The 27,252-nt window shown below is 31.4% G+C and overlaps 3 protein-coding genes and 1 pseudogene across 4 annotated transcripts; 2 read left to right on the forward strand and 2 right to left on the reverse strand.

Annotated features, from left to right (window-relative positions):
• Positions 1–11,631: 11,631 nt before the first annotated feature.
• On the forward strand, positions 11,632–12,048 carry LOC123198085 (secreted RxLR effector protein 161-like). The gene has a single exon (XM_044612666.1). The coding sequence runs from the start codon at positions 11,632–11,634 to the stop codon at positions 12,046–12,048; it is 417 nt and encodes a 138-aa protein (XP_044468601.1).
• An 848-nt stretch (positions 12,049–12,896) lies between these two features.
• Positions 12,897–15,331, forward strand: LOC123198353 (mavicyanin-like). Of its 2 annotated transcripts, XM_044613046.1 has the most exons (3): positions 12,897–12,982; positions 13,707–13,891; positions 14,837–15,331. In XM_044613046.1, exons 2-3 carry the CDS (start codon positions 13,723–13,725, stop codon positions 15,232–15,234), a joined length of 567 nt encoding a protein of 188 aa, XP_044468981.1. In that variant the 5' UTR covers positions 12,897–12,982; positions 13,707–13,722; the 3' UTR covers positions 15,235–15,331. The 2 variants fall into 2 exon arrangements, with proteins under 2 accessions (XP_044468981.1, XP_044468980.1); XM_044613045.1 differs by having other exon boundaries at positions 12,931–13,891.
• Positions 15,332–17,157: 1,826 nt separating this feature from the next.
• Positions 17,158–17,941, reverse strand: LOC123198086 (annotated as a pseudogene).
• A 4,635-nt stretch (positions 17,942–22,576) lies between these two features.
• On the reverse strand, positions 22,577–23,659 carry LOC123197369 (ethylene-responsive transcription factor ERF105-like). The gene has a single exon (XM_044611634.1). It carries the CDS (start codon positions 23,544–23,546, stop codon positions 22,764–22,766), a length of 783 nt encoding a protein of 260 aa, XP_044467569.1. The 5' UTR covers positions 23,547–23,659; the 3' UTR covers positions 22,577–22,763.
• Positions 23,660–27,252: the final 3,593 nt, after the last annotated feature.

The raw sequence follows: 27,252 nt of genomic DNA on the forward strand, positions 1-27,252 counted from the left end.
AACTGTCTTTTCTGACATCTTCAGGTGCACCTATCAAGCTATTTATACAACGTGGTGGTCAACATGTTGAGTAATGTACACAACCAGAAACATAATTCTCAACTAACGTAAGTGTTGTCAAATGATTGTATGAAATTTTATAATGCAAATTTCTATAGATGATGTCGACAAATATATCAATATATTAATGCCTCTTCTGCAAGTTTGTAATTTTTATTTTTTATTGAGAACTTTAGTAGATGATGTTGGAATTTTATTGATTGTCATCCATAAACAGTAAAAACAATTAAAAGATCAAATTTTGCCAGGTTATAAATTATAAAGATTTGTTATATAATGTTAATTGGTATCATTTAATTATGGAAGTATAAATTTGTCAACACCACTGATAGAATTTTCTTAGAAACAAATATATTAAATATAAAATTATATTAAATACAAAATATATAAAGGTTTTGCTGTATAGATGTTACATCTACTGAAATGTTCAAATATATAATTTATTTTTAAGCGACAAATGAAAATTATAATAAAGAGAACAACTGTATTCGACAATTGACTCATGGTTGTCAGCTTATACTGCCTGTGTCTGTCTGCACATAATTCATTTGTTTATTGCACTTTCTTCCCACTTTATGATATTTTCTGGTAATAAGTTCCTTAAATCACAATGGGTAGGTCATGATCTGATGGCTACCGACTTTCTATAATCATTTTAACAATAATTCTGCTTGAATTCTACAATTCTTATTCTATGGATGAGATTAGTCCAAGTAATTTTTTATTCTTTTCGACGTGCAGGCTTACGCGGAATCAGACATTCTTTCCCCCGTTCCCTTTTTTTTTTTTTTCTCTCCTGTGAATAAAATGTTAGGTTCAATGGGCACGTTTACGAGCAAAGAGTGGTTCCATGAAATAGAACAGCTTTTAAAAAGGGACTATTTTCCACCCAAGGTTGGTGGAAACCCCAATTATAATTCACTAATTATTGAAAATTTAAATGTTCATTAATTTATTAAATTTAATTATTATTATCAGAGATAAAATTGTTATTTAGATATTTTATTTAAAAAAAATCATTTTCTCATCTTAGTTTTAAAAACTAATAATTTTCCTTTTAATCTCAAAATTCCTAGGTTTAAAAACTGACCTCCTCCCCCCACCCCCACCCAAGTCTAGGGTTTGACAACCTCCATATTTTTTTATGCAAAAAAGTAGATTGAAATTGAGTGAGATCTCTCGCTTAATTGGCCAGCTTTTGTGTCGGATGACAATGGTATGACATGAAGATAGACGTTAGTGGCTTGTTCTCAACGGTGTAGATGTCAGTTTTTAAACCTTGAAAATTTGAGGCTAGAGATGAAATTATTAGTTTTTTAAACTAAGGTGAGAATAAGATTTTTTTTATAATAATTTTTTTAAAAAATAAAATTTCAAAATGATAATTTTATCCCTAACAATAGCTGTCAAAATTTATAAATAGATGAATATTTAGATTTTTGAAAGTTAATGAGTGGGAGGTGGGTTTGCATCAAACGCTGGGTGGGAAATAGTCATTTGGCCCTTAAAAAAATTAAAAAGGAATCAAAACATTGCTTAATCATGATAATGGTGTAAAGTCAGCGAGATTATTTATAATTTTAAGCTTAATTTGTCAACGACTAAATAATATATCCTTTGTAACGTGCACGTTAGACGCTGTTTTTCAGAAACGTTCTCAGGTCAATCTGTTCGTATATACGTTGGATAACAATATATATATTGAGGTGGCTTTTATCATGTTTATTCATCTCAATTGGATGATAGATCTAGGAGACTTACATGGGATGATATTCCCGAATTCCCAATGAGGGTTTTAGCTTTATAAAAAGAATATATAGCTATTTAATTGCTCCAACTTGTTTACCACAAATAATTCAATATAATATTCTATTAGCTAGTCATTAATTTGGGCTAAATGTGCGAAACTTTCTATCAAATCCGTGTCAAATCAAACATAGCACCTTAATTATTCCAACTTGCTTATCACAAAGATTTCTGTTGTTTACTTTAGTTTCTCACAATTCGTTGCGAGGGTAAATTTCGTCTAAGACATGATCAAAACAGAAACACGGAGGTTGAAAAGATATTTGGTGCAAACATTGCAATGAATTTGGATATGTGCAGCCCCATTGTTGGGAGCGTAATTATGTAACTATTGCAAGAAACCGGGACACATTATTTTGGATTACAAAATTATGAAAAACAAATCCATGGGCTATGATCAAGGAAAAAAGCAAGTGCCAAAGAGACCCCACTCACACCATAAGGAATTCAGAAGATGATTCAAGAACCAATGCAATCAATTCTTCTAAGTGCTATTTCCTCTCCTTTTTCTGTTGTCAGGTTATCAAGTAAAGGAATTAAATCTACCCTTTGGTACCTTGATTCTTCTGAATTAAATCGCCAACTTGATCTCTATTGGACAATTGACTGATCAAAATTATTTGATTAAATTTTCTTCTCTTGGTTGTTATGTGCAAGACCTTCAAACGGGGCAAGTGATCATGAAGGGGCATAAACACGGGCTTTTGTTTCATCTTGATTTGGATCATGCAAAGAAAGCTCCATTGTGTCTTATTGTCTCTCCATATGATCTTCTTGCCAATAATAACTAGGATCTATGGCATCATCCACATGCTAATAGATTAGAGTATATGTTCAAGTCCAATTTTTTGCCAGAAAAATTGAATGTTAAGTCTGTTCATTTTAAAGATTGTCAAAGTTGTGCTCTGAGGCAATTTGTTATCTTTCACTTCCACTAATATAATGCACCTTTTGATTTAATACATTGTGATTTGTGGGTCCCTCACCTATTTTGTCTAGGCTTGGTTATAAATATTTTGTCTTGCTTATTGATCAATTTACATGTTTTACGCATATATATTTCTTTTGGGTTAAGTCTGAACTAGCAAACATAGCAAAAATGTTCATTACTATGACTGAGACATAGTTCGGAAAAACAATCAAAATTTTTTGTTCAGATTTTGGAGGAGAATTTTATGCTTCAAATCTCATGCAATTCTTCCATGAAAAAAGAATTTTAACTCAACAATCATGTCCCAATACACTAAAACAGAACAAGGTAGTAGAACAAAAAAATCGTCATGTTTTGGAGATTGCTTAAACTCTTCTACTTGAATCTCGTATTCCCACAATTTTGGGTACAAGCAGTTCATACAGTTGTCTATCTAATTAATTGACAAACTACTCTTATACTTGGTAATCAATCTCCATATTTTTCTCTTTATAATAAGTCACCAAATTATTTGCAGGTTTGTGTTTTTGGTTGTGTTTGTTTTGTCATGCTTCGTTCACATGATCGAAATAAATTAACTACAAAGGCTGCCAAATGTCTTTTAGTTGGTTATAGTGATAAACAAAAAGGCTATGTTTACTATGATCCCCAACATAAACGAATACGTGTATCTCGTCATGTCACTTTCTTTGAGAATGTATATTTTTATGTTTCATCCCCGAAATCAACAAATTCTAGTTCCTCCATTTCTTTTTTGCATGATTTTTCTTATTCTCAAATCAAATATGATGTAGTGACATCTATCATGCCTCTTCCTAATTATTGTTTTGAAGGTCACATCTCCACTTTTCATTGATTAATGAGTTGATGCCAAATTAGTCACCTTTAAGAAGATCCATCTATGTTAACTTTGAAAAACCACCTGAAAGATACTTCCTCTTTACTAACAAGAATTCTATCTAGATTCCTTTTGCCTATAAGTAGACAATGGAACACTCATATTGGCAAAAAGCCATGGAAGAAGAACTTAAGACATTAAAGGAGAATCAAACTTGGGATTTAGTGCCCCGACCATGTGACACTACTGTGATAGGGAGTAAATGGGTCTACATTATTGAGGTTAAACCTGATGACACTTTAGATTGATATAAAACTCGTTTGGTAACACAATAATATAAGTAAGAGTATGAGATTGACTACAATGAAACATTTGCTCCAATGGTCAAAATGACCACTGTTCATACTCTTATTGTTCTAGCATCATACAGGCAATGGCCCCTATACCAATTAGATGTGAAAAATGCTTTCTTGTATGGAAACTTAAAAGAAACAGTTTAGATGGGTGCCTTTTTGGTTATCCACTTGCTAATCCTAATATGATCTATAAACTTTTCAAATCCTTTTATAGCGTTAAACAGTGCCTCAATCATGGTTTTAGAAGCTTCAATCCACCATTCTTTCAGTGGGCTATCAATAGAGTTTTAATGATCACTCACTCTTCATTTGTTCTTCTCATGTTAGCAGTGTTATCTTGGTTTTGTATGTTGATGATATGATCATCATAGGTAATAATCATAAAGGTATTATAGAGTTTAAGAAGTTTCTTTAAGATTCTTTTCATATGAAAGGTCTTGGCACTCGTACTTACTTTATTGAATTAGAGGTATCCTATTCTTCTAGTGGTATACTCCTTACTCAACGCAAGTACATTAAAGACTTACTCAAACTAGCCAATCTCAATAATAAAATTTGTTCTACTTCATGGAACAAAATATGAAATTAAAGCGAGATGATGGTGCACCTATCTCATATCCTACTTTGTGCATTACAACAAGAAGGGTATTTAGTGGCTTCTTTTTTTTTTTTTTGTGTTATTTGATGAAATGCTATTGAAAATCATGAGAAGTCAAAAAATTAATGACGTATTGTGATATTTTAAATAATTGATATTATAAGAATATTTAGTGGTATTTCTTTTATAGTATTTAATTAAAAGCCACTAAAAGTAACATGTAATCAAACAATTAGTAACCTATTGTATAGGTTTATAATAAGGCCAAAGGACTATTTTTTACTTAAGTTTTAATGTGTTTCTAAAATCATATCTATGGGGTTTGAAAAACTCAAAATCTTATTTATGGGCTAATTGCCATTAGAATTTTCTATTAAAGATAAGATAAAATAGTTATTTTATCATTAATATTAAAAAAAATATAAAATTTATTATATTTTCCTCCAACGTTTTAAAAACTAACAATTTCACTCCTCCCTAAAGTTTTCTAGCATTCAAAACTAACATTTTTTTTAGGTGCCCTCTGGCCACTGATGACAACGCTTAAACTACCATCTTTAACCACCAGATCTTCACTTTCCGCTGTAAGAAGATGCGTTTTTGTTGATTTCATATGAATCGGCAAAGTCGACGAAGATGCATCTTCATCGTATCTTTTGGAATTGTTAGAGAGATGAAGGGTGGTTGGAGATTTATGAGTTGAAGTGTCATCTTCGATAGTCGGAGAGTGTCTAAAAAATAAACCCTAGTTTTGGAGAGGGAAAGGGGGGGGGGGGGAAATGTTACTTTTCAAAGTTAGAAAAGTTTAGGCAAAAGTTAAGATGTTAGTTATTAAAACTTTGAGGGGGGGGGGGGGGAATGAATTTTACATATTTTTAGTATTATTAGTAATATAACGATTTTATCCTTGTCTCTAACAGAAAATTTTAATAGTAGTTAACCTATGGGTGGGGTCTTGGGGTTTTCAAACCTAATGGGTGCAATTTTGGAAATGTATCAAAACTTGGGTGAGAAATAATCCTTTGGCCTTATAATAATTGACACTAAAAAAATATTTAATGGCATTGATATTAAAAGCCACTAAAAAATAGGGAAAGTAAAAAAGTTTAATATATTCTACGAAATTTATTATAATTGACACTATAGTATTACTTGGCTATATTTTTATTATGACATTTATATTAAAAGCCACTACAAATCATAAGAAGTTAAAAAAAATTAAAAATTTATAGTGGCATTTATAATAATTGACGCAATAAATATTTTAAGGACATGTTTGTTACAGTATTTATGGTGAAAGCCACTAAAAATTATGAAAAGTAAAATAAATTTAAAATAGTTTGTGACAATAATTGTCACTATAAGAAATGTTATAGGTGATCATTTTCTAACTTTCATTAGGCCAAATAGTTCTTGTCATTGGGTCTTGTCTGTATTGTATCAATTCAGGTTTTAAGTTATAAACCTTTAATCCTCACCTAACTCAAAATAGAATTATATCGAAATTTTCTAACCTTAGTCTAATATGAACTATATTTGAGTTGACTTGATACAATTTAATATGACATGAAATTTTCTAATGTTTTCACTCTTATAAGGGGTGAGTTCTTCCATTTGAAGTAAACATGAAATTGATAAAAGGGGATATAGCCATGAGATATGATATTGATATGATTGTATTCATTGATTAATTGTTTAATTCGTCTTTCGGTTTGCCAAGTGTAGTGTTTTGTTTGGCATTCATTATAGGGGTAAGCGGGTCTAGGTATCCTATGAAAATTTACGAAACTGGAATCCCTTACCTATACATCTCTTGACTTGATTTTGATGCTAATGAAAAATAGTCTGACTCAAATTTATTGAGCCAAAATTAAATGTAGCTCAAGTTTGTGACTCGATACGTTTCAAATTTAATATCCTAATTGATGGTTCAAACTCATGGTTTGAGTTTGTCCCTCATACAAAACAATATTCTTTTACTCAAATAATATACAAAATTATTGATTCAAATTGAACCGAACTATGACTTTAAACTATAAATTTAAGCTAATTCAAAACACAAATTTAAACCAAATCAAACAATGAATTCAAATTATTTGTTTGAGCTATAAATTCAAACTGAATTAAGTCAAACACCTTTTAAGTCAAATTTTGCTTGGATTAAAAAATGAACTATATCTTTTAGCTTGAATTTAAATCAAATAAATTCGAACACAATTAAACCGAGTTGAGCAAGATTCTAAGATTAATCTGTTTGGTTTAGATTCAACCCTATACGTAACGCAATTTTTTGAGTTGTATTTGGTTAGTAAATCGTATTAAAAATTATCAACTATATATTACACCATTGATATTATTTTCCTTTCTACGAAATTTTTTGTGGGAAAATTTCAATTTAGTTAAAAAAATGGTTTTAATGAACTTTATTTTGAAAGACTTTTTTAAAATTTTCCTAAAAATTTTGCATATTCCTTAATTAAAATTTCCTAAAATAAATCTTATTAATTAATTGATAAATCCAATCTTATCTACATTACTTTTTTTCCTTTTTATGCCTAATATTTCTCTTTGCGGCCTATCTTCTTTTTGCCGCCTGATCTTTCTTCTGTGCTTTTTTTTTCTTTGTCACACTCGTCTCTACTGATTGCTGTGAATTTTTCACTCTCATTTTCTTCGCAATTTTCATATGGGGGTAAACTTGTAAGTTTCCTATATATCTTTCATTATGCAATCTAAAACTCTGCTTAAGTTTCCATCTGTTCATTTGTAGAGGTATAATTGTTTTAGGAAGTCCGGTCATTCTTTTTCACTTAGTTGGATCTTTTTGCTTTTGATATGCTCAATAGATTTATGTCTATAACCACCTTTTATGTTTAAGTTTTTACCTCTCTGGAAGTGGGACAAGAATCTCAGTTTTCAATTATAATTAAGTGAATACAACATGTACTGGATAGAATTTAAAGGTGTATTGGATTTGTTTAGAGATTTTTGCTGTTGAAACACAAAGCCATACTCAAATTACTACATTTCATTTGGTTTTGCAGTTTAATTTGTCTCAGAAATTTTGGCTCAAAATTGATTGCAATTACCAGTTTTTTTCACTTAGTGTGATCTTTGGATGTTCATAGCCGTGCTGATGTTCGTATATTAACCTATCTGGAATAAGAAGAAGAAGCTCAGTTTTAAAATACAAATACATAGATAGGCAGAATGTAAAGCCAGGTGAAACTGTAATAATGTAATTCCATCGAGAAAGGTGTAGTAGAGTTTTCTCAGATTATTGCTGTTGAAACACAATGCGTTTAGCATTTCACACAAGTAGGTTTATAGGGAAACATCATATCTTACCTAAACTATACAATGGAAGGATTCACCAATATTCTAGTCTCCTTATATAAACTTTTAAGTGATATCTGTTAATATGTTTATAATTGATATAGTGCTTGTAAGTGAACACCGTTGAATGACTAAAGATTAATCGCACAATTTATAGTCATTGAAGATATTTATTCTGATCAATTGCACAATTTGACCGTCAACCTGAGTTTTTAGAACGATGATATTTTTCCTCTCCATGATGCTAGAATATAGATTATTAGTCAAATAACAATTTGATGTTGCCGCATAGTATATTTATGGATCTACCTTTCAGTGAATGACAGGCCTGAAATTTGGTTTACGAATTCTTGTGTTTTTGACTAATCCAGTATTAAACTGCACTAAGAAAAAGCAAATAACTGCATGATTTGTCCATGTTTAATTTTGTTTGTATGTGCCTGAACTACCAAGCTGTGCAATTGTAACAGTAATGTGTTATGGTTCTTTAGTTCCTGCTCCATATGATTGTGTTTTGGATACGATTCGGTGTTCAAAACTTGCAACTATTTATACATGTTATGAGCTTCTGTTGCTTTGGATCATCTAGGCTTTAATTACTCTTGTGATGAATCCAATCTGAACTGCAGGGAGGTTCAGGGTCTCAAGAAAGCCTTTTACACGTCCTCAAGAGGTTCATGTTCAAGTCACCCACTCGATGCCTCCCCAAAAGAGTTTTGATATATAACCAAATAAATTTAAAAAAATTATAATTTTAATTAATTTTGACCTATAAAATTATATAAAAATATGAATGTAAGATGAGACTATGTCTGACTGGTTACATTTATATCTGCTTTGACATATATTGTGTTGAACTTACAATCCTATCGTGAATTTGAGTTTTAATTTTGATAGTTTGAGTTATGTTATAGTTATAATTGAAATTGACTTGTTTGATCTTGCTTGCTTTGAGATTATTTTATATGTATTTTTCTTGTAGTTACTAGTTTTGCAATCAAATTTTTTATCTTTGAAAAGTGTATTATAGGTAACAATGACAAGAATAAGAGGTTTGCGCAAAATTATCGGTGGTGATCAATCACAAGAACAAATGCTATTAGTCTAACATTCTCCACTAGATCATCAAAACTTATCACAAGGTTAGGTGCTCCCTATTAAACCTAATATTGTTTATGAGAGTGGTCCTAATAGTGTGGAAGAGACTCTAAGCAACTTGCCAGGTATATTATCATGGTAGATTCACTGACATTAATTTAGTCTTATTAACTATTAATATGATCATAATTTGTGCATATTTTACTTATTTTTAAGATTCTGCTCAATTGAAAAGAATGCGAGGTCCTACTTTGCTAGCTGATATTTGGAAACTATCTGAAGGGGAAAAAATTCTTGTGCAATTTAATAATCAAGGGCAAGGAATTAAAAATCAAGCTTGTGGGCTTGCTTGCTTTTTAGGGATTGTGCAAGAAATCTTGACTTAACCCCGCTACATATTCCAGACTGGAGGAAATGGCCAACGACAGAGAAAGAAAAATTGCTTGCATTTATTAAGGTGAAATCAATCTTATTCCAAAACTTAAAGCATAACCTATTCAGTGTAGGCCAGATGATTCAATATGGCTACTCTTTCCACTTTGAAGGAAATACTTGCACCATCTATGACAAAAATAATAAAAGTCTGGTGATTGTAGTTGTAAAGATGGAACAATGAAACTTTCCAATTCAATGGAGGTATGCATGTGAAGTAGCTATGAAGGCATAACATGATGAGTCGTGGTTGTGGCATCGAAGGTATGATCATTTCCATTTCCATGGATTAGAGTTTTCCTTCAGAAAAATATGATAATGAATTTGCCTAATATTCAAGAAAAGGATGGTGTATGTGAAGGATGTTTACTTGGAAAATAATAACTTCAACTGTTTCCATCTGGAAAAGCATAGAGAGCTAACAAATCATTAGAGTTGGTACATATAGATATATGCAGTCCAATGAGGATTCCTACATATAGTGGAAATAGGTATTTCATTATGTTCATTAATGATTACTCCAAAATGACATTGGTCTATTTTATTTGTTAAAGATTACAGGTTTTTTAAGTATTTAAGAAATTCAAAGACCATGTTGAGAAATGAAGCAGTTACTACATAAAGACATTAAGGAGTGATCGTGGCAAAAAATATACATCCAAACAATTTGACAAGTTCTATGAGGATGAAGGAGTTGAACATCAATTGACTGTTGGATATGCTTCAAAACAAAATGGTGTATTTGAGAGGAAAAATAGAACAGTAATGGAATGGCTACAGTAATGTTGAAAGAGAAAGGGCTTCCTGACTCATTTTGGGCTGAAGCAGTTTACACATTAGTTTATTTGTTGAATAGATGTCTCATAAAAACTGTTCAAAACAAGACACCAATTGAAGTATGGTGTAAAGGTAAACCATTAGCAAAACATCTCAAAGTTTTTGGTTGTATATGTTATGTTCATGTATTAAAAGAAAAATAGAGTAAGCTAGACGAGAAAACATAAAAAAAAAATTTCTTGGGTTGCAACACTTAATCAAAAAGGTTTAGAGTCTACAACCTAAAACCCAAGAAGTTGATTATTAGCTAAGATGTAGAGTTTGATGAAGATGTTGCATGGAACTTGGATCAAGGAAAGGTTGAGAAAAGAAATATCACTGTCTTGACTCAACCAATGTCTTCAACTCAAGAACAAGAGCTAGATGAAGAACCAAAATCTAAACTAGAGACTTTAACCAGCACTTTCGCAAGTCAACATGAAAAATCTTCTCCTGACACACCATCACAGAAAGTTAGATCTTTTGTTGACATATATGAGTCTTGCAACTTCACAACTATAGAATCAGAAGATTTTGAGATAGCCCCAAAGCAGAAAGTATAGGTGAAGGCCATGCAAGAAGAAGTAAAGATGATTGAGGAAAATAATACTTGAGAGTTGGTGGATCATCCTAAAAATAAGTAGATCATTGGAGTGAAGTGGGTCTACAAGACAAAGTTTAATTCTAATGGCATAATTCAGAAGCACAAAGTTAGACTAGTTGCAAAAGGCTATGCACAACAATTTAGAGCCAATTATACTAAGACGTTTGCTCTAATTGCACAATTAGACACCGTTTAGATTCTTATAGCATTTATAGATCCAAAAAATGGAAAATTTATTAGCTTGATGTGAAGTTAGCTTTTCTCAATAGATATCTTGAAGAGGAAATATATATATATATATATATATATATATATATGGAGTAACCTTTAAGGTTTGTAATTTCAGGAGGAGAAGATAAAATACTTAAATTGAAAAGGCATTGTATAATCTAAAGCAAGCTCCGAGAGCTTGGTATATCTGGATTGATGAATACTTCACCAATCAAGGATTCAAAAGGAGTAAAAGTGAACCAACTCTTTACATCAAGTTTCACAATGAAAACATTTTCATCATCTCTCTTTATATAGATGATCTTATCTATACAGACAACAATGAGAAGATGATGAAAGAGTTTAAAGAAGATATATTGCAAGCGTTCAAAATGACAGATTTGAACTTGATGTATTGTTTTCTTGGCATTGAAATCATCTAAGAAAAGTCTAGGATATTCATCTCACAGAAAAAGTATACTGAGAATCTACTTAGAAAATTCAAGATGAACAAGTGTAAGCTAGTAGCAACTCCGCTGGTTACTAATGAAAAATTCTGAGAAAGTAGATGCTTCACACTATAGAAGTCTTATTGGGTGTTTATTCTACTTGACTATCGCTCGACCAGATATCATGTATGCTACTAGTCTACTATCGAGATTCATGCAAAATCCTAGTAAAATTTACTATAGAGGTGCAAAAAGAATTTTACGATACTTGCAAGGTATAAAAGACTATGACATTTGGTTCAATCCTGTGAGTAAGTCGAAGCTAATTGGCTACACTAATAGTGATTGGGCAGGATCTACAGATGACATGAAGAGTACTTTTGGTTTTGCATTTACACTAGGCTCAGGAATATTCTCATGGGCATCTAAGAAACAAGAAACTGTAGCACAATCATCTGTAGAAGCAAAATATGCAGCCATTGCAAATTCAGCAAATCAAATGATTTGGCTTTGAAGGATATTCAAAGAGATGGTAGAAGCTCAACAACAAGCAACAGAGATTCTATGCAATAGTAAATCAACAATCATAATGGCCAAGAATCTTGTCTTTCATAATCGCACGAAACACATAGCGATTAAGTATCACTTTCTCAAGGAAGCTGAAGCTAATAAAGAAATAAAGCTTCAATACTGTAGTTCAAAAGAGCAATTGGTAGAATTTTCACCAAAGTGCTATCGTGAGAGAAATTTGAATTTTTCAAAAATTCGATTGGAGTTACTAGAATTTGCATCAAGGAGGAGTATTAAGGTATGAAGCAAATTAAGTTGGGGAAAGCAAAGACACGAAGCTGATTCAAGGTGCTTAAGCAAATGCCACTAATCTTGAATATAATCATCCATGTGTTGATTCAAGAAGCCACCAAATATTCAGCCAATGAAAATGCATCTCTAGGAAACCGACTTTGAAGAAATTAATTATCAAATTCACTTGTACCACCATTGCATTAGTATAAATACTCTTGCTCACCTTTACTTGTAAATCATCCTATCAGAAAAAAAATTTCAGATATATATTTGTGAGTACTCGAAGAATAATTAAGCTCTTGTGCTCCATTTGAGTAAGTAGAAATTTTCATTTTTGTAGACTCTCTAGTTTAAAAATTTTATTCTATTTATTTTCCTAACAATTCTTAACAAAGACAGAAGGCGAAGGACATGGATTAAGACCTGTCAAATGATCCTCCAAATCAAGTGCTCCTGCTGTGAAGAGTGCTTGTGCATGCCAGAAGCGGTAATTTTCTTCTGTCAGCCTCAGATTCACAATCTAAAGACTGGAAGTAGAGAAGTTCCCGAACTGTGGTATCGCACTCATCTGTGACATCTTGCTACTATTATATTGACTAGTGGAACCGAGACTGCAAGAATCGAGCACAAACTCAGCCATTAACGTAAGTCAAGAACTCTGATACCATGATGAATATAGCAGAGAATTAGACATGCAATCAAAGATCTGGAAAATTACTCACTCTTCTCATTAACTAAAAGAAACAACATTACAAATTATATATACAGAGCTGATAAAAAATATCTAGATAGTTGTTGACAGCTGTTACCAACGAATCTCCCCCATTGATCGGAAAACAATCTGACCATCACCTGAGTTCGGCTTCTGGATTGTCGGATTTGCGGAGAACGATCATCACTTTTCCCTCCTTGAACTAAAGAAGATGGACCATCAGCGTTTCTGCAGTAGGAAAGGCCCGACTCTCACTGTTTCTTTTGCTTTAGATTGATACGGTGCGTATCGTTTGAAAACGCACCGTATCAGTACTGTCCCCAACTTCGGTCAACAACCCAGCTTTGACTCCTTCACTTTCCATTAACGCCGTTACTCCAACTCTTGAGTTAAATTTTACTCTTCACATCCTCCCTCAAATCTCTTAAATTAATGGTTAATCCTATTTTAACAAAAAGTTAATTTTATTTTAAAGTTGGCCATTAAAACATTAAGGTATTTCTCTGAATTTTTTTAGCAAATAGTTTTTCTACACCACAAGCTATATTTAAAGAGCAATGGATGGTCAGAACTGGATCACAAACCCTATATATATTGTTTTTGTTCTCGGCAGAATATATATCGAAGTTAATTAGCTAATAATTTGTTTAATTCAGTAATAATAGAACAACAATGGCAATGGCCAAGAGTGCTGTGACTGTGCTCTCAATCATGGCTCTCTTTGGGATAGCCATGTCTGCTACTTACAAGGTTGGTGATAAAGATGGTTGGACTATCCAAGGCAACCCTGATTACGATGAGTGGGCTAAGGATAAGACCTTCAGAGTTGGCGATACTCTCGGTATGTTTATTGAGTAATATTGTATTATAAAATTATATGCACAAATAATATATACAGTTTTATACACATATAAAATCGTGTTATCATATGATTGAATATTAATTTATCTCTAATTTTAAACTATGCAATCACATAATGATATATTATTATTTGTGTATATAATACTATTCATACTATATATATAGACAAATTATATAAATTTATATATACAAATTAAGATGATAACATCTGATTAAGTAATTTTAATATGAGAAAAAAATAATTATATCATTTAATTACAAACGGCTAATTTAATTTTTATATATAAGTTAATTTTATTCAACTTTATTATTACTGCAATTTCTCATTTTCTTTTTCTTAAGCTTAAATAATAAAAGTGTATAAAATTTGGTTTAAACCGTTAAATTAGATTGAATCGTTAAAAAATTATGATTTAGTTTGGTTTATTAAATAGTTTGATTTGAGTTGATAAATTTTAAAAATTACGGTTTGGATGATTTTTAATTCGAATCAAATTGGAAATCGTTATTCATTAAAATACGTGTATATAAAATCAAATTGAATAGAATTTTTCAATAAGTAATTAAGTATACCGCTTGTTTTTTATATTTATTTTATTATTTTCTTTACGTGTTTATTGGGTATATATATTTCATATTTATTTTATATATTTTAAAAAACTATAATTCAATTATTATTTATTAAATACCTATATTTAAAAATGAATAGGTTCAAACTGTCACCGAAATCAAATCAAATCGTATTTTTCAATTTTATTTGGTTTATTTTGAAAATTTTTTAAATTTAGTTTGAAAAAGTTTTTAACTTGCACAAAACCAGACCGTGACAATAATGAATAATTGGGTGTTTTCATGGCCCCAAAATAATTTTACACGAGAGATCTGCATAAACTTATCTACCAAAATTATCATATTTTGCATGTAGTTTTCAAGTACAATTCGGCAGTGCACGATGTGAAGCAAGTGAGCAAGGAAGATTTTGAAGCATGCAATGGAAAATCCCCAATCGCAACATACACCACAGGGGAGGATTCAATCATCCTCAAGAAGCCTGGGAAAACCTACTTCCTTTGCAGTTTTACTGGACATTGTGAAATGGGACAGAAGCTTGAAATTAATGTGGAGGGAAGTGCAGCAAGCCCAGAAGGTGCCACCGCCGCCCCCGATGCTTCAAGCCCAACCTCAACCCCAACTGCTAGTGTAGAAGGAGGAGCCGCTTCAACAACAGCACCACCTTCATCTGAATCATCTTCAACCACCAAGTTGACCACTGGTTTGGTTTCAACAGCAGGGCTTTCACTTGCGGCTGCATTTGCTTTATAGATAGCTATTGCCTTTAATTATTATATAACCCTGGCTTATAGAGGTTCAATTCATGTTTGTAATCCTCGTCTAATTGTAAATTATAATAATTTTTTGATATTGATGTGTTCAAAAAATAACAACCCTATTTTTTGAAAAAAAAAATGTATTTAGAATAAAAGAATCTCACTCATATGATTCATCACCATTCACCACGCTATTTCCAAACGTGGTTTACTCTTTTCCAACCGATACATAACCTTCAGCCCACAGTGTCTATTAGAGATTTATGCCTTAAAAGATTATAGAATCAAATAAAGTACATGCAAGAAACATAAAAGAAGATACAATAGAGTATTTACTTGATTCAGATTTCATAAATGAGATCCTACATTCAAGACAGATAATAACTTTAATCTATCCTCTAATTAATAAAAGAAAATATGCAAACTTACAACATTTAGTATAAAGAAATACAACACAAATTATGTCAGAAAGTACATGAGATTTAAAACAATACTTCTCACCAAAACAATTGTAGATCAAGAGAGAACAGCGAGAGGGATAAAAGTTGTAGCCGACCGAGAGAGAGAATGAAAAAGATTATAATAAGATTGAAAAGTTCTCTTTAATTTTTATCATCGGATGAATCTAGGTTTATATACATTTTGTAAATCTTCTGTACATCAGGAGATGGTAACCACATGTTGTAAATCCAATACTTGGGCTTGGAAACCTAGGTCACCTTGCTTGTCAAGACTGCTCTCGCGCCATTGCATGATGACAATGGACAAGAGTTATTCTCTACAAATTAAGAAATGGTATTTACATATCACTTGTCGACGTGTTGGAGGAAAGCGACGGGTTCATGATGCGTGCTAGAAAGGGCTATGAATCCTATGCTTTGGGAGCACTTGTTATTGCATTCAATAGCAAAAAAGATAAGCAACCCTCTCGTAGTGGTCCATTATTAAGAGGAAGTCAGGGTCCCTGATAGTGTTGTTGGGGTAACATTGTTTCCTTGTTGGCAAAGATTGGAAGTGGCAGCATGAGGAGCTGACAACCTTGTGACAATTGATTGTTGGGTGGGGATCGAGATCTCGGATGGTTTTGTTGGGGCAACATTACCAATTCACTAGATTAAAGTGTTGATGACAATGCTTGGACTTGCAATGGCATTGTTCATTCGTACAGTCATGTCAAGTGCTACTGGTTGTGCTCCAATTGTTGAGGCAATTTGGTTTTTAGTGATAGGCTGCAATGGTTCTGCGGAAGAATGCTTTGATTGTTTTCATTAGTTTAGGCTGTTATGATCTTTGATATTTTTTCACAGGGAATCATTGCAAAAATGTTTCTTCAGAGATTAATGAAAAACAAGTGCTTTGTGGAAAATCAGGGAGAACTTTTTGAAAGGTTTCCTCTAACGCCAATTTATTAATGCAAAAAATCACACCAACAAAAATTACACCTAATTGTAATATGTATTTTAATACGACAATTAAGAATACTAAAAATTATGACGAACAAGGTGTTTTTAAGGTGATTCAACTAACTATTCGAAAGCTTACATCAATTATTATGTTATGAGCTTTCTCTTATATAAGTTAGCTAAAGTAATGGTAATAATCATCGGTTGGTATAAAAGCCTAATATAATGAATCTAAACATTTAGATAACCATAATTACTCATATTATATAAGATAATGGTTTAATCATGTGATTATAGAGATTGAAAGTGATAATTTATTATTTAGAGATTGAAATAATATGGTGAAGATGTCATAAAAATGTCTGAAATTATCTAGTCTTACTCTTTCTGATATTTCTAAATAAAAGGTTTGTTTGGTTTATTCGTTCGCAAGTCTTCTTCTTTCTTATAAATTTTACCATTTTGTCTACGAAATTTAATTTTAAACATAAAATAGCATTTGTTTTCGTCAACAATTTAAATTCTTACCACCATATTAATTGACAAGTCAACCAAGCAATTTCACAAATTCAAACGTAACTACTTCAGTTTTCCTTTTGTCCACGTCATCTAAGACACCTCTATTGTTAGAATTTCCAAATTTCGTAGCCAACAAACCGTCAACCTCCGCTACATAACCATCAGCCTGCCAGAGTGTCCCATGGAAGGACGCGGTGATAACGGAGATAACAATGGAATGCTAAATACTCCAGCATTCCAAATCCCCGTCCAACTTGACGGCGTCAACGGAGGCTCCATCACCGTCTCCTCAACCACCTCCTTCTTCACGACCTTCCTCTCCACTCGCTCTGTTTCTTCGTTTTTCCTCGTTTGTCCACAATTCACTTATGATTAAGACTCTCCAGAGTTTGAAGTTCCGATCTCAAGAGGAAAGTTCAAAATCACCTTGCTTCCTTGGAACTTAAACGCAGCGTTATCGTAAGCTTTTGCAGCTTCAACAGCAGTGTCAAACTTTCCCAACCAGACCCGAAACCCTTTTCTATTCGGGTCACGGATCTCCGCTGCGTATTTTCCCCACGGTCGCCTCCTTACTCCACTGTAGTGCTTTTCTTCTTCAGCAGCGGCTTCTGTTTCCTTCTTCACAACTGGGTTGACATTGCTGTTCGCTTTGAAGTTTGTAGCTTGAGGTATTGTTACGTTTAGAGATGGTTTGCCTTGACTTAGTGTACTTGAAGATTTAGGCACAATTTGGTTGTGTGTTGGAGGTTTCTGAGCATGAATTTGTTCGAGTCCCGGGTTTTTTTACAGTTCGAAGTGATCAAATTGAGGGGATGAGTCGTAAAGATTAAGACTAGTGATGAAGTTGTCTCCATGGAAGAGAAAACAGTGACGAGATACTGGCTGATAGGGTTAGATTTGAATTGAGTCAGTTTTTGAGCTCGGTTCGAATAAACTTGAAACGAGTCAACCTTAAGCAAGCTCGAACTGGACTTAAAGTTTGAGAGTAAAAAATTTTGATACAAAATGATGTCGTTTTAATTAATACGTATTAAAAGAATTTCGTTTTAATAACGAATTAATTAAAAATTCAAATTTGAAACAAACTGAGTCGAATCGAGTTCGAACTCACTCATAATGAGTTCAACAAGCTTGAGCTTAAGTTCTATTATATGTAAATCGAATTAAACTTAAATTTAATTAAATTCAAATTTAATTCGATTTGAATCTAATTCTACTTACTGATGAGTTCCAAAGTTAAAGCTTCATGGGAAGTAGACACGACAAAGGGGTGCGGCGGCTCAGGGCCCCGCCCAAAAAGGCTTGAGTCACTAGAAGAACGGGTTGTGCCCAATCTAGTCTGGTACTGTAACACACCTTAAAGAAAAAAAAAACAAAAAATAATTTAAGAAACTATCGGATGTTAAACTACAGCCGGCAATTGCAGTCGTTGCGTTCCAATTTTTTTTAATGTAAGCCTTGTTCCCCACTCTCTAACCACGCCTACCCAACTTAATTTTTCAATCTTTTTCTACTTTTTTTTCTACATTTTTTCGTTCAACATTTTAATTTTAATCTCAATTTCTCTCTATATTTTCTTCATTTAATTTCTGTATTAATTTTTTTATTTGATTTTTTATTAAAAATACATTTTTGAAAAAAATAATTATTAAAATTTACTAATATAAATTTCATTTCAAATTAATACAATTAAAAATCGTAAATTACAAATTAATCCTTCAAATCACATTTGTTTATATTTTTAAATAATATAAAATTATTTTTTATTATCAATTATCATATCTAATTAAAAAAATTCTTTATTTTATTGATGACATTGCGTTGAACTTACTTTCTCTAATTATATTTTCTTAACTTACTCCAAACACTTGAGATTTAAGAGAGTTGTTGACTATACGGCAACAAGAAGAACTAACAAACTCGCTCGTATGACTTTCAGACAATATCACTCGTAATTTTTACTATATCTGATACTTTCATAATTCTCTTAATGGCTATTAATAACATAATTTTTTTTTTTAATTTTGTTAATTATTTTTTTTTTTAAATATTTTGATAATGAAAAAAACTTAATATGCTCTAAATAGAAAAAAAAAATATGTAAGTGATTGAGATGACTTCACTTTGTAGACTCGATTGACAGGGAAAGAGTGCAATGCAAACATTGTAAGAGAGACCTTCTATAAGGTCTTTATTATAGTGTTTACATTGCATCAATTCTTGGTCAATTCAGTTTACAAAAGTGAAATTATTCGAATCATTTAAACACATTTTTCTTTTTGAACATATTAAGTTTTTTATTATAAAAATATTTTAAAAAATAATAATAATTAACAAAATTGTAAAAAAAAATACAAACTATGACTTATTAATAAACATTAATAGAGTGATGACGATAGCAAATATAGTAAAAAATGAAAGAGACATTGTCAAAGAGTTTTATTTAATTAAATAAGATAATCATTAATAGATAATAATTTTATATCATTTAAAAATATAAACAAAATGTGATTTGGACGATCAATTTATAATTTACAATCTTTGATTTTATTAATTTGAAATAAAATTTATATTAATAAATTTAAATAATTTTTTAAAAATTATTTTTATATTAATATAATTGATGAACTAATCCATCAATGGTCTAACATGTCATAACTCTATAAATATAGGGCCGTGCCGTGGGTTTTACATGATATATGAATCGATTCGATATGGAGGTCTGAGACTATACAAGTCTCGACTCTGGTATGACCCAGTGGGCTGCATTAAAGTCAGTTTGACCCAACCCAACATGGCCCATTGCCCTGCCTAATCGGGAGTTGCCATGTCAGAGATGTGGAAAACAAGAAGAAAAGAGTAAGAGAAGAAGATTTGAGTGGAAAGGGAGGACAATTTGAAGGGGAAGACTAGATTAATTTGAGGAGTTTCAGCGGAGGATCTTGGATAGATCCTGGAAACATTTCTAAATTTAGATCGTTTGTTGGTGGGCCCTTACTTTTTGTTGGATTCTGTTTCCACAGTACTTCGGGTAGTGGACAAACAAAAGACGGCCAAATTACATGTCCACCTGAACTTTGATGAAATGAACTTGGCATCCTTTAGGTTTGAATGGTACATATATCTACCCACTTTCCGCTTGTGTTAACAAAAATCATTTAGTTCCACTATAAATTTCCGTGTAACATTTTAGCAAAATTACGAACATAAATTTCAACTACCAATATATTCTTATTTTTTAGTAAAAATAAAAATTAATAATTAATAATTAATAAAAATTATTATGACACTGTTTATCATTTTAAAAAATTTTATTGATTATTTATTATTATATAGAGAATTTAAAGAATTAACATGGGAACTCCAAACCTATTTGTTATTTAATATTAATTTTATTAGAAAACAAAAAAATTATTATGGGAAACCTAAACCTTTTAAATGTTTATCATTAATGTTATATAAAAAACCAAAAAATTAATATGAGAAATCCAAATCATTAATGTTATGAGAAAAACTAAAAGATTAATATGGAGAATATAAAAGACATTAAAAAATAAAAAAATTGAAAAATATATAATTAAGTAGGTTAAACTGTTGAATCATGTTGTAGGTCCTTAAATCCTGACGGGTCAGGCCAACTTACTAGGCCCACAGTGTAGTAGGCCTAGACATAACCCAACTTGCTAATATGACGGATCGCACCTGCGTCAGCCCATTAACACCTTTATCTCACCCTCTCATTGTACTTTCCCTGTTCTCGTTCAAGTCTTCTCTCCCTCAACCCACTAGAAGTACATGATGTACACAATCCACACTAGTATTTATAAAGCGTCCCCACTTTGATTTCATTGCTGTGAATCTTGGAGACTGGAAATGATGACATCACCACCAAGCTCATAGTTGGAGATGACAACTTTATCAGTCCAACTCACAACTAGAAAAGGTGACGACACCACCAGTTTAGTTGCCCCTAGCCGTGATTGGAAGATTATAAGATGTGAAAGTGGCGGTTGATAGAGAGAGGACGGGAAAGGGGAAGGGGGAGGGAAATGACAACAAAAAGAAATAAAGTATTTTCATAATTTCAATAAAAAAAATAAGCATCTTTTTGTGCACAAATTATGATTAACAATTTGCATCTTTTTTCATTGATTAAAAAAGTTGCTAGACAATATTTTTTTCCCTTTTTTAACGGGTAGAAGCTTCTTCTTCAACTCTCAATTATCTAAAAAATGTGATATACTTTTGAAATTCTCCCTTATTTTTTTTTTCCTTACTTTCTGTGACTAAAAATAGGATTAGGGTTTCGTACAGAATGCTCTCAGATTATTATTATATTGGAAATGATTTAGGGTTTTAGGATTTGGGTTGTTAAAGAACAAGTTTCATGTCTACTACTAATTATTGTGCTGTGTCAGTTGCCAATAATACTCATTATGGATCATTTTCTGTGTAGAAGAATGAACAAGAAAAACATTTTAGAGCAGGTAGGGTTTTGCATTGATTTAAAATAATATTGAAGACCATTTGGTGAGCTTAATATTGAAGAAACATCAAGATAGCTTGACTTTGCTCTTTCTTGCGTTGAAACAAGAACAAAACGTAGATTTAAAGATTCAATCACTCAAAATCTTCGAATTCATCATTACAGATTTTGAGTTGAAGTTTTTAACTGCGAACATAGAATGATTATTATCAGAGCTCAAATACGTATTAACTTCAAACAAGGCAGATGAGCCCCTAATCGACACAAGTTTATCTTGTTTAGTTTCAATTTTCAGAATCCAAACTTGTGAAGTCAAACTTAATAACAAACACCAGAAGATGTTGTTCTGTGATTGAACTAAAATTCAGGTTAAGAATTCTATTTCAAGTGTTGATAAGGTTGTGAAGTTCTAAAGCCTGAAATAAAATAAAAAAATAAGTTGAAATATGGGTTTAACTTTTATGGATCAACTCCTATTTTGAAGGGTGACAATCTGGTTATTCTGTGCCCTACGATTTCAAGGAAGGAATCCAAAGTAGATAATAAAATAAAAGTTTTTATTGACAAATTTGTCAAGGAAGATGGAGCAAAAAGTCTCTTCTACTTTAAAAATTCGAAGATGAAAATTCTGAAGTTGAATCGCAGAAAATTCAATATAGAAATCTGAATAAGTTTTAACTCAATTGAAAACAAAACTATAATATATGTGATTTGGTATTTGAAGTTTTGTCCGTAATAACTTAAAGATTTAAAGTTTTGTTAGTGTTAAATATTTTTTTTATGAGTAATATTATATATATAAATAATTATCTATTATTATATAATTTGATATATTTAAATTAAAGATAAATAATGCTTAATTATATAATGATATATTATTAATAAATAGATTTTTGAACATCACTGAACAAAAAAATTAAAGCCGCATATTAAGAAATAAACCAATTAATTAATTAAATAAATTCAAATTAAACTTAAAACATACGGCAACTAAACTTAATTAGTTGCGTATTGCACCCTAGTTGTCTACTTAGTATTTACATAATATAATTCTCACTCAGCCGTCCGATATTTCCAAAATTTAGTAAACATGCAATCGACGGTCGTAAAACTTCCTCACATAACCGGGAGCTGAGGGTATCCCAAACTTGGATGAGGAGATAACGGAGATAACGGCGGCACACTGAAAACCCCGTTACCGTTACCAATATCCCAGAACCCCGTCCAACTTGACGGCGTCAAAGGATGATCCCCTGTGATTATGTTAGCCGGCGTCGATTCTTCGTACGCTTCTTCCTTCTTCACAACTTTTCTCTCCATAGGACCCTCTTCTGTCTCTTCGTTCTTCCTCTTTTTCCCTAAATTCACTTGTAATTTGGATTCCACGGGGCTCGAGCTTGAATTCCCAATCTCAAGTGGAAAGTTCAAGATGGCTTTGCTTCCACGTAGCCTAAACGCTGCGTTATCATAAGCTCTTGCAGCTTCAGTGGCGGTGTCAAAAGTTCCTAGCCAGACCCGAGTCCCTTTTCTATTCGGGTCACGGATTTCCGCCGCGTATTTTCCCCATGGCCTTCTCCTCACTCCTCTGTAGTGCTTTTCCTTCTCCGCTTCCGGTTCTGCTTCTTTTTTCACAACTGGGTAATTGTTGGGTGTCGAAGTAAAGGCTGCCGCAGGAGGAATCGTCACGTTTATAGATGGTTTTCTCTGGCTCAAAGTACTCGAAGATCTTAAAAGAGTTGGATGACTCTGTGTTTGATGTGTCTGAGAATTCACTTGTTTAAGTTGCTGTTGGGGTTGAAAATTAAAATTTGTGATGAAGGATTCCATAGAAGCATTACAATCATTGAGAAGGTACTGGCTGATATACTCTAAGGTAAAAGCTTCGTCTTGATACGCCATTTAAGAGGAGAAGATCGATGAGATGAAAAGTCTAAAGACTGTAAAGGATAATTAATGAAGAGGAGAAGGTTGAGTGGAGACGGGGAGTGTGGGATTGGTATATAAAGAGAAGAAATGAAGGAGATAAAGGGAGTTTCGTTTGAGGTTCGAAGTTAGATCCCGGAAGCATCGTTCTGGAGATATTGTGGAATACTTAGTCCGTCTTACGTTTGATGTTTTGTCGTTTTGTCAAATTTTAAATCATAGTAGGGCAGTATGTTCTTCAACGGAGACTTCCAGGCTTGTTCCTGTTAAACCCCGTGCGCAAAATGATCTTCTAAATTACTATTCTACTATATTTGACTTTCAGAGCTAATGATGAAAGTGATATAAATAATTATCCCATTTTTTTAATTTTTAATTATTATCATATTATATATTATATAATATTTTATTTATAAAATAATAAAATTATATGTATAATTTTATATACAAATAATAATAAATTATTATGTAATTAAATATTATTTTATTTTTAAATTTTAAATATCTAATTATATAATTATACATTATTATTTATATATAAAATTATATACATTAACCCTACCATTTACAAAATGTCACACCAATGGCAATGCCACATAAAATATGAATAAAATACTTTTATAAATTTTTTATACAAAATTATATATGCAAAAGTATGATAATATGATGTCATTTCATGTTCATGTTCATTACCGACACAATTTAGGAAACCATGTTGTCATTTGATTTTCTAGTTATTAGTTGGGCAAATTTATCTTGCATTTTGTGTGGTTTAAATTACCAGATTGGATTGACAGATCTGGTCGTTAGTGATTAAAAAAATGGTTACTATTAGTTGAAAAACCGGTTTTTATCGTTAGAATTTGAATTCAAGATTTAATCTATAAATTTTAAGTATACTAAATTTATACCTATATTAAGATAATTTAGATTAAATATTTAACGATTAATTATATAAAATTATTTTAATTAATTCTTTTAAACAATTAATCAGTTTGAATATTGATTAAACAACCTAACCATTAGTTAGATAAGATCATCCTTTTCCTTGGTTAACATAAAAAAATTTGACAAACACATCCAAACTTGATTTGTTAAAAAATTACTTTGCAATGATAATTCAAACACATCTCCAGGAATTCTATTAGTCATCGTGTATATTCTACTCTCATACCATAAAATTATATATACAGACTTTTGATACATAATTTGAGTATATACATAACATCTTATTTGTTGTTAGATGATTTTGAATTAAAGATAAAGTAATACCTAATTATAATATGACAGATCATCTATATACCTAAATTATATGTCAAAAGTATGCTCATATAACATTACTCTATATCATATAAATATATATATATATATATATATATATATATATATATACACATGCTAATCTTATTTGTAAATTTTGAATGAATAATTATTAGGGTTGGAGATAATGAGCTGCCGACAGGAAGTGGAAAGCACACGGCAGAGATGATGGTTGCGTCTGGTGGACGGTAACTGGTTTGGTCATCAGATATTCATAGACATGCTGATGTTGGTAGACTCTTGTCTACCACCACCAACGATCGCATTGCACCACCTTATCCATAAACTATAGTACATATTATATAGTCAGACAAACATAATTGAGATATGAATTTGCCAATCATGTTAGCAATTTCATTAAGGTATATGAAGCTGCAGCCACCATATAAAAGAATAATGGAAGTAAAAAAAAAAGAAGAATAAGAGATTGTTGAGTTGAACACGTTAGCTTCTTCTCAAATTGTGTGGGAATGCAATGTTGGGTTGTAGGTAAAAGATTGATAATTCAATAAAAATATAATCAATATACTTGTTTTACACATTTTTCTTGAAATATTTCGGTACAATATTTGCCATCCAGTGGGAAAAAAAAGGCATAAATAGTGTCGTTATCCAGTTAACATTGGATAATTTTCAACAGAGGACCCTGGTCCATGAGAAATAAAGAACGTTGTGAGGACCCTGGTAAAACTAAAACATTGATTTTGTGTTTGACTGTAAATCATGTGTATTTGAATTTTGACTTTTATGCATGTGTATACAGTTAATTAGAATTTAAATATTTATTATAATTTAATCCAAAAGAAGGAAGAACCTGCGCAGCATGTGCTAGCTACAACAAGTTGCAGATTGAAGTCTCTTTTATCAACTTGGTACATCCACTAGGCGGAAAGTAAAGAAAAGAGGAAATAACATTTTCCCACCCGAGGTTTGGTCTAAATCTCCTTTTCCACCTTTCGTTTTCATAAATAATATTTTCTATTCAAACTCAAACTCTATTTAAAAAAATAATCATGCAAAGGTAAAATAATAATTTTAATATTTATTAATTTAAAAAAATAAAAACAACAAATATTTCTCTGATTCAAATATTTTAAACATGATAATTTAATTTTTAAAAAATACTGTTGCATTTTGTTCAATTATTTGAGGTAAAATTATGATTTTTGAAACTATTAGGGGGCAAAAAATATGTCAAAAATTTTCAAAAGACCCTTAAACTTTTTAAAATTTTCAGTGACCCTCGACAAAATTCATAAAGACCCATGATATTTTCAAAAACAATAATTTACTTTCTAATATGCGATTATACAATAAAGATACCTCTATTTATAAAAAGAAATAAAAAAAGATAAGAATAAAAGAAAAAAAAAAGTGACTTTTTATATCATTTAAATATTTAGAAAATATTTTTAATTTTGTTAATTTAGGAATATATGATAATTTTAAAAAATAAAATAATATAAATAAAATAATAATTTTACTTTTTAATACTATTATTACATTAATAGAGTTTACTTTTAGATAAAAAGTTTTATTTATGTTTAAGTTTTGGATTAAAATTTAGTTATGTTAATTAGGGGTGGAAAAGGGTTTTAAGGCTAAACCTTGGGTGGGAAATTGTAATTCACTGATATCCTGAATCTGGTCATATTTTCCAACAGGCAGTGGCGCCATTATATTTTGATTGATTGCTGCTGTTTTTTGGTTTGGTTGACTATTCTATTAATGACTAATTATTTAGCCTTAGATGCTTGCTTGACAGACGAAACGAGGACGGTTTTTCATTAGCTGACGGTGATATAGAGTTACTCGTACAGGTGGGCAAATAGGCCATATTGGCCCTATCTCCATATTCACGGTTCAAATCGATCCTTGGTCCGTGCCTGGACTTGTATTTATTATTTTAATATTATATTTTAAAAAAAATAGAAATAAATATGTTAAAAAATGATTATTTGGGCAATTTTATAATTTTTATTTTATTTTACCATTAGGTCAATCCTAGAATATGTTATCCATAGGGTGTTAACCTAGGCCTGTATTAAACAGAGCAAATGGGTCGAATTGATTTGTTGTCGAACCTAAAGTAGGGAAAAATGGTTTGGTCTGCATTGTTTGTAGTGGGTCATGGGATGACCTGTGAGTCCTTAGGGTCGAGCCTTGGGTCTGAGCATCAACCTTGAGGGTTGGCTTGTGCACTGTTTACAATAAATTAAAAAATAAAATTATAATTTTAGGTTATAGCTAAGGTTAAATTCGAATCGAGCTCATTTAAGTTTGAGCTTGAGTTCGGTACGAACGAGCTTGAAATGAGTCAACCTTAAACAAGCTTAAGCGAGCTCAAGCTCGAACCAACATT

Source organism: Mangifera indica, chromosome 15 (genome assembly GCF_011075055.1).
Source record: "Mangifera indica cultivar Alphonso chromosome 15, CATAS_Mindica_2.1, whole genome shotgun sequence".
In the NCBI taxonomy this organism is placed as follows: Eukaryota; Viridiplantae; Streptophyta; class Magnoliopsida; order Sapindales; family Anacardiaceae; genus Mangifera; species Mangifera indica.